Source organism: Acomys russatus, chromosome 14 (genome assembly GCF_903995435.1).
Source record: "Acomys russatus chromosome 14, mAcoRus1.1, whole genome shotgun sequence".
In the NCBI taxonomy this organism is placed as follows: domain Eukaryota; kingdom Metazoa; phylum Chordata; class Mammalia; order Rodentia; family Muridae; genus Acomys; species Acomys russatus.
Window position 1 is genome coordinate 56367135 of NC_067150.1, and position 12532 is coordinate 56379666.

General features: G+C 52.1%; 2 protein-coding genes across 2 annotated transcripts in view; both read left to right on the forward strand.

The window, feature by feature from the left end:
• The window catches only part of Igdcc4 (immunoglobulin superfamily DCC subclass member 4), a 42351-nt gene extending 38614 nt beyond the window's left edge, over window positions 1-3737 (forward strand). The window contains 5 exon segments of the mRNA XM_051156685.1: window positions 617-722; window positions 1160-1388; window positions 2150-2314; window positions 2749-3067; window positions 3070-3737. Of these exon segments, the coding sequence (XP_051012642.1) occupies window positions 617-722; window positions 1160-1388; window positions 2150-2314; window positions 2749-3067; window positions 3070-3164 (914 nt within the window). The 3' untranslated portion in view covers window positions 3165-3737.
• Window positions 3738-9565: 5828 nt separating this feature from the next.
• Window positions 9566-12532, forward strand: part of Igdcc3 (immunoglobulin superfamily DCC subclass member 3) — a 45983-nt gene continuing 43016 nt past the window's right edge. Inside the window, exons 1-2 of the mRNA XM_051155745.1 lie at window positions 9566-9648; window positions 9682-9824. Coding sequence (XP_051011702.1) covers window positions 9566-9648; window positions 9682-9824 — 226 coding nt within the window. The remainder of the gene's footprint in view (window positions 9649-9681; window positions 9825-12532) is intronic.

Here is a 12532-nt window from a genome sequence, read left to right on the forward strand (position 1 = left end):
TGTGCTGTATCCCAGCTGAGGAAGCTGAGAGAACATCTCTGGGGCTGAGAGGGAAGCAGCCACTGGATGTGGACCTCTGCCACACAGCATACACGGACCTCCCCACACGTGTGTGTACACACCACATGCCGAGCCCTTCTAGGCTGTACATATATACACCACAAAAGCCCTCGTTGGCAGGTGGGAGACTGCTTCACCAAAAAGCTGATTCTGTAAAGTCCGCTTTTGCGAGGTGAGGCAAGTGGTGTGGATCAGGGAAGACCACGGTGGGCTCTGTATGGAGGCCCAGTGAGGCCCTGTGGCTTTCTACTCTCCAGTCAGAAGGGAGTGAGCTTCCAAGCCAGGTGTGGTAGTACGCACCTTTGATACCAGCACTTGGGTGGCAGAGACAGGCAAATCTGAGTTCAAGGCCAGTCTGGTCTAGGGAGTGAGTTCCATACAGCCAGGGCTACACAGAGAAACAATGTCTCAAACAGGACGTGTATGGGGTCGGGGAAGTGGTGGGGGAGGGAAGTGAGCATCCTAAAGGGCGAGACTGAAGCTAGCCGGCTGTCTGCAGAAGTCCCAAGCACTGTGCCCTTCTGCTCTTGAATTGCTGTGTTCTCCTCCCCACCAGACTCCTTGGATGTGCACTCTGTCACAGGCATCGTTGTGGGAGTCTGCCTGGGTCTTCTCTGCCTCTTGGCCTGCATGTGTGCCGGCCTACGACGAAGCTCCCGCAGGTGAACCAGGGAACCATCGAGACTAAGAGGGCTACCAGAGAGGGTTGCAGAGTGGACAAAGGCGTGTAGGCATCCCTGCTGCTCCTCGATCCTCATTAAAGTTAGGACTATGGAGATGGGGTGGAGTTTGCCCAGCGTGTCTGAGGATGTGTGCTGCCCTCAGTAGCACTAAAACAAGTCAATAATTCATTTATTAGGATTTTGAGATGAAGGATTGGGGCGCTGTTCTCGTGAGAATGTGGGATAAACTTAGGGGAGTCCCACCTCAGCAAGAAGAGGCCAGAGCTACCTGTATGTTTCCGTCATAGATTCCAGCGGCTTGCCATTTGAGGGGTCAGGCTGGATGGGCTGTACTCCTTCCTTTCTGGTTGCACACATCACTCCAGGAAACCAAATCCACTTTTGTCTGACCCATAGCTTTTTCCTGTTGCTTGCAGGGAAGCCCTCCCGGGACTGTCCTCCACGGCCTCCCCTGGGAACCCAGCACTGTACTCAAGAGCTCGGCTTGGGCCCCCCAGTCTCCCTGCTGCCCATGAGTTGGAGTCCCTCGTGCATCCCCGCCCTCAGGATTGGTCTCCACCTCCCTCGGATGTGGAAGACAAGGCTGAAGTGCACAGCCTTATGGGTGGCAGCAGTTCAGATTGCCGGGGTCACTCCAAGAGAAAGGTGAGACTGGAATCTCTGTAGGTCGTCTCACACGGACCCATTCCCAAACCAAACACCAGGTGGCGCCAGAGCACAGCTTCTGGCTGTGAGATACACATCAGGCTCTGAATCAGCTAGAGAAAGCCGTCCATCCCTCCTGGGAGGGCCTCAGAGCTGTCTTTGCTCAGAGAGCTCAGGTCTCTCCTCCCTAAGCTAATATGGGGGGAAAGAGGCTGGTTACTTTGGCTGTGGCCTAGTAGGGCTGGGCCCAGGATACGTGAGGCCTGGTAAGCCAGGTCCCTTGGTAGCTGCAGTGGTGGCACACCCCTGATCAAGTGGGCAGTTGTTCTCCCTTTTCTCCTCCCACTTCTGTGATAAGACTCTGCGGGGGCAGGGGAGACAGCTGGAGAGATGGCTCAGAGGTTAAGAACACTGTCTGCTTTTCCAGAGGTCCTGAGTTCAATTCCTGGCAACCTCATGGTGGCTCACAGTTATCTATAATGGGATCTGATGCCCTCTGCTGGCACTCAGGGGTACACACAGATAGACCATTCGTCTATATCAAATAAATAAATAAATAAATCTTTAAAAAAAGGGGGGAAAAAAGAGTCTCGGGAGCTTCAGGGTTTGCACATCAAGTGTTGTCTGTCCTTTCTATGTTCCTGACCTCAGTTCCTACCCCTGTCTCAGGGAGGGGCTTTAGCGTGGAACCTGTCTGGGGATAACAGGGGTCCACAGGTCTGGGCCTTGCATGTCCCTAGTGTCTTCTTCCTTCTCTGCAGATCTCCTGGGCTCAGCCAGCGGGGCCGAGTTGGCCAGGCTCCTGGGCAGGCTGTGAGCTGCCCCAGGGTGGTGGTCCTAGGCCAGCTCTGACCCGTGCCCTGCTACCTCCAGCCGGAACTGGGCAGACACTGTTGCTTCAAGCTCTGGTGTATGACGCCATCAAGGTCAGTGTTGTGTCACAAGAGGAACGGAGGCAGGAGAGATGGGCCCCTAAGCCTTTCCAGGGACAGAACTGTATTCCTTCAGAAGACCTTTTAGCTTCCAAAGGAGAGTGAAGTGTCAGGACAGCCAGTTTGGGAACAGTTCGTTCTTTACCTGGACCTAAGTGGCCAGCAATAGAGTTATAGAGTACCTCAAGGTGGCCTAACCCCTCAGATGTGTTCAGCCCTTCCCGCTCTTCATGGGGGTCCTGTGTCTAGTACTTTCTGGTACCCCGAATAAGAGCAAACCGGTGCAGTTCTGTATTTCACGCCTTTGCCAGGGCCTGAGCATCGTCTTGGTTGGGACAGTGCTTGTGTCCACCTCACATACGTTGAATGTTTTTCTGAAGACCATTTTCAGCACTGCTCGCCTAACTTTTTGTGCTCTGCTCTGCCAGAACAACGAGAGGAAGAAGCCGCCCTCAGCCTGTAGGAATCAGGTGGAGGCTGAGGTCATTGTCCACTCCGACTTTGGTGCGTCCAAAGGATGTCCTGACCTCCACCTCCAAGACCTGGAGGCCGAGGAACCCCCGCCTGCAGAGGCTCTGCCTTCCACCTCCGGCATTGTGGATCTGTCTGAAGGAGCAGACTGTCTGGGCAGGGAGCTGGAAGGGTGTGAACAGGCAACCACTGGGCGGGAGAGGCTCACCTGCTTGCCAGAGGCAGCCAGTGCCTTCTGCTCCTGCCCAGACCTCCAGCCTAGCACTGCCATAGAGGATGCCCTGGGAAAAGCTGCCAGCCCAAAGCCTTGTGCCCTCTAGCAGTGAGCCCAAGCCTCCCCAGGGCCCCAGACTCCTCTGCTCAGCTCTCCTGAGCAAGAGGCTGATCTGGCACAGGGACTGGCATGCACGGCCACACGTGTGTGCACGAGATTCAACAAGCCTTTTGGAACCTCTTAGGATGCTTTGGCTGGGGTGGGGGAGAACTTTACTTGCTCCCCCGTATTCAGCACCACATCTGTGATACTGGAAGGACTTGAGACACGGCTCCATGTGATGGACATGTGAGAAGTCACATGTGTGTGCTGGTTGAGCTGGGAAATCTCATCCTATGTAGCAGTCACTGTGGCCTAATTGATCCTCCGTGGCAGGATGGCATAACAGTGATTGGTGGCAGCGCTTTGAGCCATAGCCCTGTCACCCAGCCTTTTATTACACTCTGAGAGTGTCTCCAGTGCCGTGTCTACAAAGACAGCCCCAGCCCCTCTGCTGTCAGCTGGGGCGAATGGAGTGCCAGTCAACTCCGCAGGCCTACACCCACAGCAGCACGGCCCTCTGTCATCCCTCCGGCCTTCTAAGGCCCAGATGGCTGGGTGAGCCCAGCTCAGCTCCTTTGAACAACTCTGTACCTAATTTTGTAATTTGGGAAGTGCCTGGTTTGGGAAATCTTTTCTCCCTGTCGCCTCTTCTGCGCCCCTTCCTTTGTTCCATGGATCTGTTTCCTGTCACCTCTCTCCCTCAGCCTGGGGCCCTTCCCTTTCTTTCGATGCCTCTTATTTCCTCACTGTTGTTTCTTGTTCTGTCTCCCATGCTTGTCTTTGTGTCATGTGTTCGGTCCCCGAATTCAACCTATGCACCCTTCCCTAACAACAGGACTACCTCATGTCTGCTTCAGACCATAGCGTGACCCCTGGGTCCCCACGGCTCCCCCTGGCAACCGCCTTCCTGAGCAGATGACCCACTCCAGGCAGATCTGGAGAAGACCCGGCATCCCCAGCTGCTACATCCTTGGTATGGAGATGAGAAGGTCTTCTACGGAAGAGATGATTCCAGGCCGCGCCAGGGACGCCTTGAGAAGGGGCAGGGAGGGGAAACAGGGAGGCTGGATGAAACAACTGCCCCCCATCTGCACAGAGAAGTGAGTGCGAGCTTTTGCCCTCCAGTCCTGGCTGAAGCTGAGGCTGAAGCGGGGGAGGGGAAGGGAGGCTCATGAGCTGCTGCCACTCAGCATCCTGACCCTCGAGACTTGAACCTGGCTGGATTCAGAGTGACAAAGAGTTTCCTCCATGATGCTGGAAGGGAAGTCTTCGCACAGGAAAAGGGTGGCTGGTTCGTTTTGGTTTGGTTTTCTTTAAGTCAAATCCCCAAATCATCTTACCACCTGGGGACAACCCTGACTTTTAGTTGCTGGGTCATGAAAGCAATGCCATCTATTTGATTACTCACCTCAACCATGCAGAGTGCACTGCAGATCTTTTTTTTTTTAACTGGCCAGTACATCAAGTGTTAACTCTGGCTTCTGGGCCAATTAGAAATAACCAGTCTTTTTTTTGGGGAGGGGGGATTAATGTCTTTCAGCAGAGTTGCAGCCTCCTCAGCCCCTGAAAGCATCTGTGTTTATTACCCTCGTGTGTCACTCACGTTTGACACCTCACCTACATGTCCTCCTCCCCCCTTCTTCAGCCAGCCTATAACACTAAAGATTATTAATGTTGGCTTTGTATCTCGTTAAAGACAGGATTGTCACTTGAACTCTACTTCTATAGCATTCAGAGTGGGCACAGCCAACACCACTGTGTGTTTCTTCATTGCTCTGAAGGTCAAAAGCCTCATTTTATTTTGCTGGTTATATTTTCCTGTCCTTGACTCAAATGAAATAGCCGGTTTTAACAGTAGGTTTCACATAGTCATTTCTCATGTTCTTGTTTAACAAGCACTGAGGTTCTGGTTTAAATTAAATAGCTGCAAATGAGACAATTTATAACCCATTAGGTTGGATGGAAAATTGTTTCTCAAAAGCAAATAAGTAATAAATCTAGTATCTGCCTATAACTCACAGTTGATAAGAAAGTAGCCGTTACTCACTAGTGCTCTCTATGGTTTGGGTTCTGAGTAACTGCGGAGTGTTAGGGTTGTTTCTTTGTAGCAGCAGGTTTCATTAGAAAAGACTACAGGGTATTAATCCCTTTGTCGCTTGCCATGGATGCCTTAAGTTCTTTTGAGTCTCATTTAAAAATCGTGCTTTTCTCGAAGCATGACAAGTGTACTCAATACTTAATGTGCTCACTTATTCACCTGTACTTAGTTTATGTTGTATTATTTAATTGCATTTTCCAGCATCATGTTTCTTCCTTACAAATATGATATTCTTTAGTGTTATACTAAGGCATTGATTATGTATCTGTTCCTATAATGAATTAATAAACTATTTTCCAGACATATTGCTCTCTTTTTTTAAACTTTTCTTTAAATAGGTGTGTGTGTGTGTGTGTGTGTGTGTGTGTGTGTGTGTGTGTGTTTATGTGTTCATGTAGGTGCTCACAGAGGCTAGAGTGCTTCAGATACCCTGGAACGAGAGTTTCCAGTCATTGTGAGCCATACAATGTGAGCACTGAGAACCCAATCAGGGTCCTCTGCAAGAGCAGTAAACAGTGGCAACAGCTGAGCTATCCCTCCCTCACGTTGCGTCCTTTAGGGAGCCAAGTGACCAGCATTTCTGCAGTCTACCTGGCCCTGCCAAGATGGGAAACAGTAAATTTTGAGAGCAAAGAGGACATGGGCCCAAAGAAAAAACAAACAAACAAAACCAGGGCCAGGCGTGGTGGCATGTGCCTTTAATCCTAGCACTCCAGAGGCAGAAGCAGGTGGATCTCTGTGAGTTCAAGGCCAGCCTGGTCTACAAAGCGAGTCCAGGACAGCCAAGGCTACACAGACCCTGTCTCAAAAACAAAACAAAACAAAAAAACAACTAAAGCCTCAACCAGGTGGTGGCGGCACACCTTTAATCCCAGCACTCAGGAGGCAGAGGCAGGGGGATTGCTGTGAGTTGGAGGCCAGCCTGGTCTACAAAGCAAGTCCAGGACAGCCAAGGCTACACAGCGAGACCCTATCTCAAAAAACCAGGGGGAAGAAAAAAAAAAAAAAAGAAAAAGAAAACAAGAAACACACAAGCATACACACCTAGACACTGCCTCATGCAGACACATACATAAAACAAAAACAAAAGCATCAAGTTAAGAAGAGGGGGAAGTAGAGCTGGGCACAGTGGTACACACCTGTAACCCCAACACTTAGGCAGAGGCAGGTGGATCGCTGTGAGCTTGAGGCCAGCCTGGTCTACAAAGTGAGTCCAGGACAGCCAAGGATACACAGAGAAACCATGTCTTGAAAACTGGAAAAACCAAAATCAAAACCAAACCAAACAAAAGCAAAAACAAAGAAAGAGGGATGAAAACCTCATTGTGTGATTGAGAACTTACCTAGAGTGTGTAATGGGTGTTTGCCTGCATGTAGACATGTGTGTCACATGCATGACTGGGCAGGAAGAGGTTGGAAGAGTGTACCAGGCCCCCTGCCATCCTTTTGAAATTGTCACATGCACTGCTGTCCACAGATGTGCTGAGCCGCATTCATAGCTGACCTGGGTGCACCTGCTATCAATGCATTCTTAGGCTTACCCTGCTTCCTCTTAGTGTGTACACAGTCTCATGAATCTCCCGGCTTAGACCCGAACTCCACACTTCTCAGGATCACAACTGACAGCTGCCCTTTGCTGGAAAAAAAAAAATTTTTTTTTTTCCTTTTGGTGTTTCAAGGCAGGGTCTCTCTGTCCTGGACTTGCTTTGTAGACCAGGCTGGCCTCGAACTCAGCGATTTGCCTGCCTCTGCCTCCCAAGTGCTAGGATTAAAGGCATACGCCACCATGCCCGGGATCCTTTGCTGATATCTTTAAGGAGCCTAGAAAGTGCGTTTTCACTGGAAGGAATTATGAGCCAACAGAGGCTGCCATGCCCAGGACCACCCCCAAAGTGGCTGGTGGGCCAGGCTCAGAGTTGATTGACAGATCGTATGGAGAGACACTGCACATTTTGCACGTGTCAGAATAGCCATTATTTGCATATCACTCTCAGACCAATGGTTGTGATAAAGAAGAATTAAACACTTGTCAAGATGAATTTAAAATGACAGCAACTCAGGACACCGGTTTGACCTTTCTGGAGTCCAGAACATGCCAAGAAGGGGTGGCTGATAATTCAAGGCCTGCAGGAGGCCATTACTATACCTTCCCTGTCGTCTGTGGGGGCCTCACTCCCACCCTTCCCTTTGTGGCAATGGCAGACTGTAGTGTCTGCTCCTGACCCTTCCATTGCACACGCAGCTCCACGCTATCTTCTCAGCTCATGTTTAATGCAGACCTGGCTATGTGCAGACATCTGCATCTGATTTCTAGAGGCCTAAAGGTTTTCTGGGTTTTTTTTGTTTGTTGTTTTTTCTTTTTTTTCAAGACAGGGTTTCTCTGTGTAGCCTTGGCTGTCCTGGACTCACTTTAACTCACAGAGATCCGCCTGCCTCTGCCTCCGGAGTGCTGAGGTTAAAGGCATGCACCACCACCGCCTGGCTTCTTTTCGGTTTTTCAGGACAGGGTTTTCTCTGTGTCACAGCTCTAGCTGTCTTGGAACTCACTCTGTAGACCAGGCTGGCCTCCAACTCACAAAAAGATCTGCCTGTCTCTGCCTTCCAAGTGCTGAAATTAAAGGTGTTCACCACCACTGACCAGCTCTGTTTGTTTGTTTTTGTTTTTAAATTTTATTTATTTTCTTAATTTTGAGACAGGGTTTCTCTGTGTAGCCCTAGCTGTCCTGGAACTAGCTCTGTAGACCAGGCCAGTCTCAAATTCACAGAAATCCTTCTGCCTCTTATTCCTGAGTGCTGGAACTAAAGACGTAGACTACTATGTTTGGCTCTTCTGATTGTTTGTTTTTTGTTTTTGTTGTTTTGTTTTGTTTGCGGGGGAGGGGGTTGGTTTTTCTTTCTTTCTTCTTCTTCCTGTTTGCTTGTTTTTTCATGTCAGGTTTCTCTGTGTAGCCCTGGCTGTCCTGGACTCTCTTTGTAGACCAGGCTGGCCCCGAACTCAGAGAGACCTGCTTGCCTCTGCCTCCCTGAGTGCTGGGATTACTGGCGATTGCCTGTCTAGCAGAAGACAATTTGCTGTGGGTTTCACTTTCTCCCTCAACGATGTAGGTCCCAAGGACAGAATTCAGTGGGTCAGGCTTGGTGGCAAGTGCCTTTCCCTACTGGTCCCACACCTGCAGTTCTTTACTCACCTGTACCAAGGCATGGTGACACATACTTATAACCCTAACATTTGGGAGATGGAGGCAAGAGGAGCAAGTCATCCAAGCCCAGCCTTTACTACAAAGTGAATTCAAGGCCAGGCTGTGCTATGAGAGGTGAGAGAGACTAGTACACTCCTACCGTCCAATCCTGCCAGAGAGGACCTTTGTGAGACAGATACGGCCACCTATAAGTCTCTCGCTTCCAGAAGTTAAGTGGGTGCTCCATAATTTGGATGGACTCACCCATCAAGTTGGACCCAACATATGGCTGCACAGAGCAGTGAAAGGCCAAGATTCAAGATCACTATGGGGCAACATATAAATGTCTCTCTCATCAGCAGTCTTCCCGTATGTGAAACATCAGACATGGCAAAGAGAAGATGCTGGCGACCATAACTTCCAGTGTGCTTACCAGGTCAGCTCTTATAGATCTGCAAAGTTAACGGGAGATAGTGTGGTCTTCAGGTTTCAGACCACTCTGTGAGAACCCGGTGGGGTCTCGGGTTTCTATGGGCTCTTACTATCATGCGGGGGTTGCTCTTGCCACATCATCTACCGGAGTGCCCTAACTTACCTCAGTCTAGAGAGGCCAGTCTTGCAGCTACATAACCCATCCCTTGAAAAGAAGGACAAGGAACTTAGAGAATGCCGAATCTCTAATAAGTTTGAGCAGTTTTAAGGGAATTGTCTTTAAAACAGAGAGTTGGATATTGTGAAAGAGGGCACCGCAGAGAAAGTGGGGGAAAGCAAACCCCTCGGCTTTGCGTGTTTTCTCGCAGCCGGGACCCTCTCTAGCAGTCTTCACTTTCCCAGATCCTCAAGTCCGGACCGGCCACGAGGAGCGGATACCCGGCCGCAGCCCAGGTCGGCGCCGGCTGCTCCCGCTGCAGTTCAAAGCGCAGGGGGCGCGTCCGCTGCGCAGCCGGGAATGTCCGGCCGCTTAAAGCGCTCGCCGGCTCTTTTGTTCCCCAGACCCGGCCTCCGGGGAGAAGGGGCTGGGGGAGGGGAAGGGAGGGGGGCGGCGGGCAGAGGAGGAGGGCGGTGCGGGCGCGGGCGGAGTGCGGAGCGCGCACCCCGGGCGCGGCTGACAGATCGCCGCGGTGGGTGCAAGATGGCGCAAGCGGCGCTCTTCTTGATACCTACTCCCCGCTAAGACCGGCATGCGGCCCCAGCCTCCCGCCGCCCGGGCTCGGCCCCGGCCTGAGCCCCGGCCCCGGCCCCGGAGCCGGCCCCGCGGGACGCTGTGAGCCCGGGAGAGCCCCCCCCCCCCGGGCAGTGCCGCGCGTCGCCGAGCCCAGCGGACCGAGAGCCCCATGGCTGCGCCGCGCACCGCGTCCCCGCGCCGCCCGCCCGCGATACGCCGGCCCGGGCTCCTGCCGCTGTTGCTGCCGCTGCTGCTGCTGCCCGCGCTGTGCCAGGGTGAGCCGGGGCTCAGGACTCAGGCGAAAGGGGCGGACCCAGGGACAGCGCGCGGACCTGCGCTAGGAGCGCGTGCTGGAGGGACCTGGCGGGACACCGCGCTGCGGGCGTGGGGAGAGCCACTGGGTCAGGGCTGTCCGTAGTTTGAAGGATTGCGGGGCGGAGGGGTGGGGGACTGAACCCTGGGAGAGGGCCGGGGCTCTGTTCTCTGCGCCTCCGGTGACTCAGGATAGGTCCAGGGCAGGACCCCGATTCTAGATGGAGAAGCTGGGAGCGCGGCAAAGCGGGAGTTGGAAGGCAGGAGGCAGGCTGCCGTTGGGATTGAAGGAAACAAGCTCCAGGAGAAAGAGCGGACTAGTCCCCTACGAAGAGGGCGAGCCAGGATGCGCAGAGCCTGGCTAAAGACCCTGAGTAGCCCTAGGCGGCCGAAGCCGGAAGCGGCAGGTCAAGGTCTGGGGATCCGGGCGCGCCTGCTTTGGGCTGAGGCATTCCCTAGGGTTTAAAGCTAGGAGTGGGTCCCGGGGCATCCGACGAAGAAGGAAGGAAAGATTCCCGGTGGGCGGAGCTGGCGAACCTGCCAAAAGCTTGGAGAGCCGGAGGAGAGGTGCTGTCGTCCAGGCAAGCCTGCTAGCGGTGCTGCCCTGGGCCCCGCCCTTCCCCGAGGGAGGTCTCTAGGAGTCCCTGCCCTGCGTTCGTCCGCCGGGCCACCGGTCGCTTCCTCTGTGGCCTTGAAAGCTTCATCTCACCCAAGAAGGGTGTGGATCTAGGCCCTCCTCCTTCTCGAGTCCTCCGCAGACACACAGTTGAACTATTCTCTTTCCTTTCCTTCCCTCCCCAAAAGCAAAATATTGCAGCTGCACCAGGAGAAACTTTATCCTCTGTGGCGACAGCGGGGTTGAATTGGGGACAGAGGCGGCTCAAACTTAGGATGAGTGGAGGATGTGAGGGATTTGAAAGAGTGTGAGCCTCAGATGTCTTAAACTGCCCTTACCCTAGAGTGGAGGCAATGCCTAGACCCAGCTCCCCGCCCCCCAAACTAGGTTTCTCAGTAGGGAAGGGCTTGAGTCTGCGAGGGAGGGACCAGGTCCGGGATCATTAGTTCCCTGGAAATGTGAGGAGGGGGCTCTGTGCCCGCCCCTTTAGACCAGGAGTAAGGTCATAACTGATCTGGTAAGTTGCTTACTGGAGAAACTTGCTGTCACCTCTGGGCTATGAGTGCTTATTCTTCCTGCCCGGGCCCTGATTCACTCCTTGGCATCTTTATCGTTCCTACACACACCTCTCCCGCTCATTTTTATCCTCTCTCTCTCTTTCTCTCTCTCTTTGATAACTTTAGGGAATGTTTGCTATTCCCCAACTCTCCTCATAACAAAGCCCAAAGGACCAACACCTGGGGTAAAGGGGGCAGGCCACTCAGACAGCTAGTGTCTGAGTACTGGGCCCAGACCTGCTGCTCTCTACCAGGAGTTGGAACAAGTCTTTGATAGTTTGGCCCTCAAATGGAAACCTGACTTATACTGTCTCGCTCCACTTTTTAGGGTTGTGTTTTTGTTTCTCTGGGCAGGGTTTCTTTGTGTAGAACTGGCTGTCCTGGAACTTGCTTTGTAGATCAGGCTGGTCTGGGACTCTGTAGTCTTGGCTGTCCTGGACTCATTTTGTAGACCAGGCTGGCCTCAAACTAATGTCGATCCGCCTGCCTCTGCCTCCCAAGTGCTAGGATTAAAGGCCATCGCCACCAGGAAAGGCTTCTTTTTTATTCACAGTGAGGGGGCATCTATATCTCCCTTGTATGTGGACGGCCAGAATGCCTTCCGGCTTAATTATTTTTTGTTTTGTTTTGGTTTTCGAGACAGGGTTTCTCTGTGTAGCCTTGGCTATCCTGGACTCGATTTTATAGACCAAGCTGGCCTCAAACTCACAACAATCCACCTGTCTCTGCCTCCCAAGTGCTGTGTGTGCTATCACACCCGGCCTGGCTTAATGATTTTTTTTTTCCTGGCTTAATTCTTGATCCTCCACACCTCCACACCCACACACCCAGTGCTGGGATGAAGGCAACTATATTGAGTTTCAGTGCTGGGGACCAGAACCAGTATGCATGCAAGTCCCTAACCTCTCCAGGCAAGCTACATCCCAGCCCTTTGCTTGCTTTAGCAATTTTAATTTCCTACAGTGCTCTCTTGTTAATCATGTCAAAGAACCCTAAGACACAAGCCTCATTGCTTTTCCTTGATTTAAATAGTTGATGAGGGGGAAGGCAGGATACACTGAATTTTTTAAGGTTACATCCTGAAAGCCTGTGAGGCTTCCTTGTCTGTGCAGGGCAACTACAAAAGAGGCAGCAAAGTGTTGGGCTCAGTCTTGCTTTTGATCTAAATTTTTAAAATTCTTTTAGTTCATTTTAATGTGTGTGGGTGTTTTTCTTACCTGCATGTCCATGTGTCTTTGTGCCTGATTCCCGTGGAGGCCAGTAGAGGGCTTACCATCACCAAGACTGGAGACAGATGGTTGCTGTGTCCCCTTGTGGGTGTTGAAAATTGAGCCTGAGTCCTCTGGAAGAGCAGCCAGTGTTTTTAAGCATCAGCTCATCTTTCCAGCCCTCCCAGACTCTGATTTGCAATGACTAAGTATGAGGCCTTGGCCAGGTCACCTAACATCTCCAGGTTTTAGTTTTCTTATTTGTGAAAGATGGAGTGATACGGGTGGCG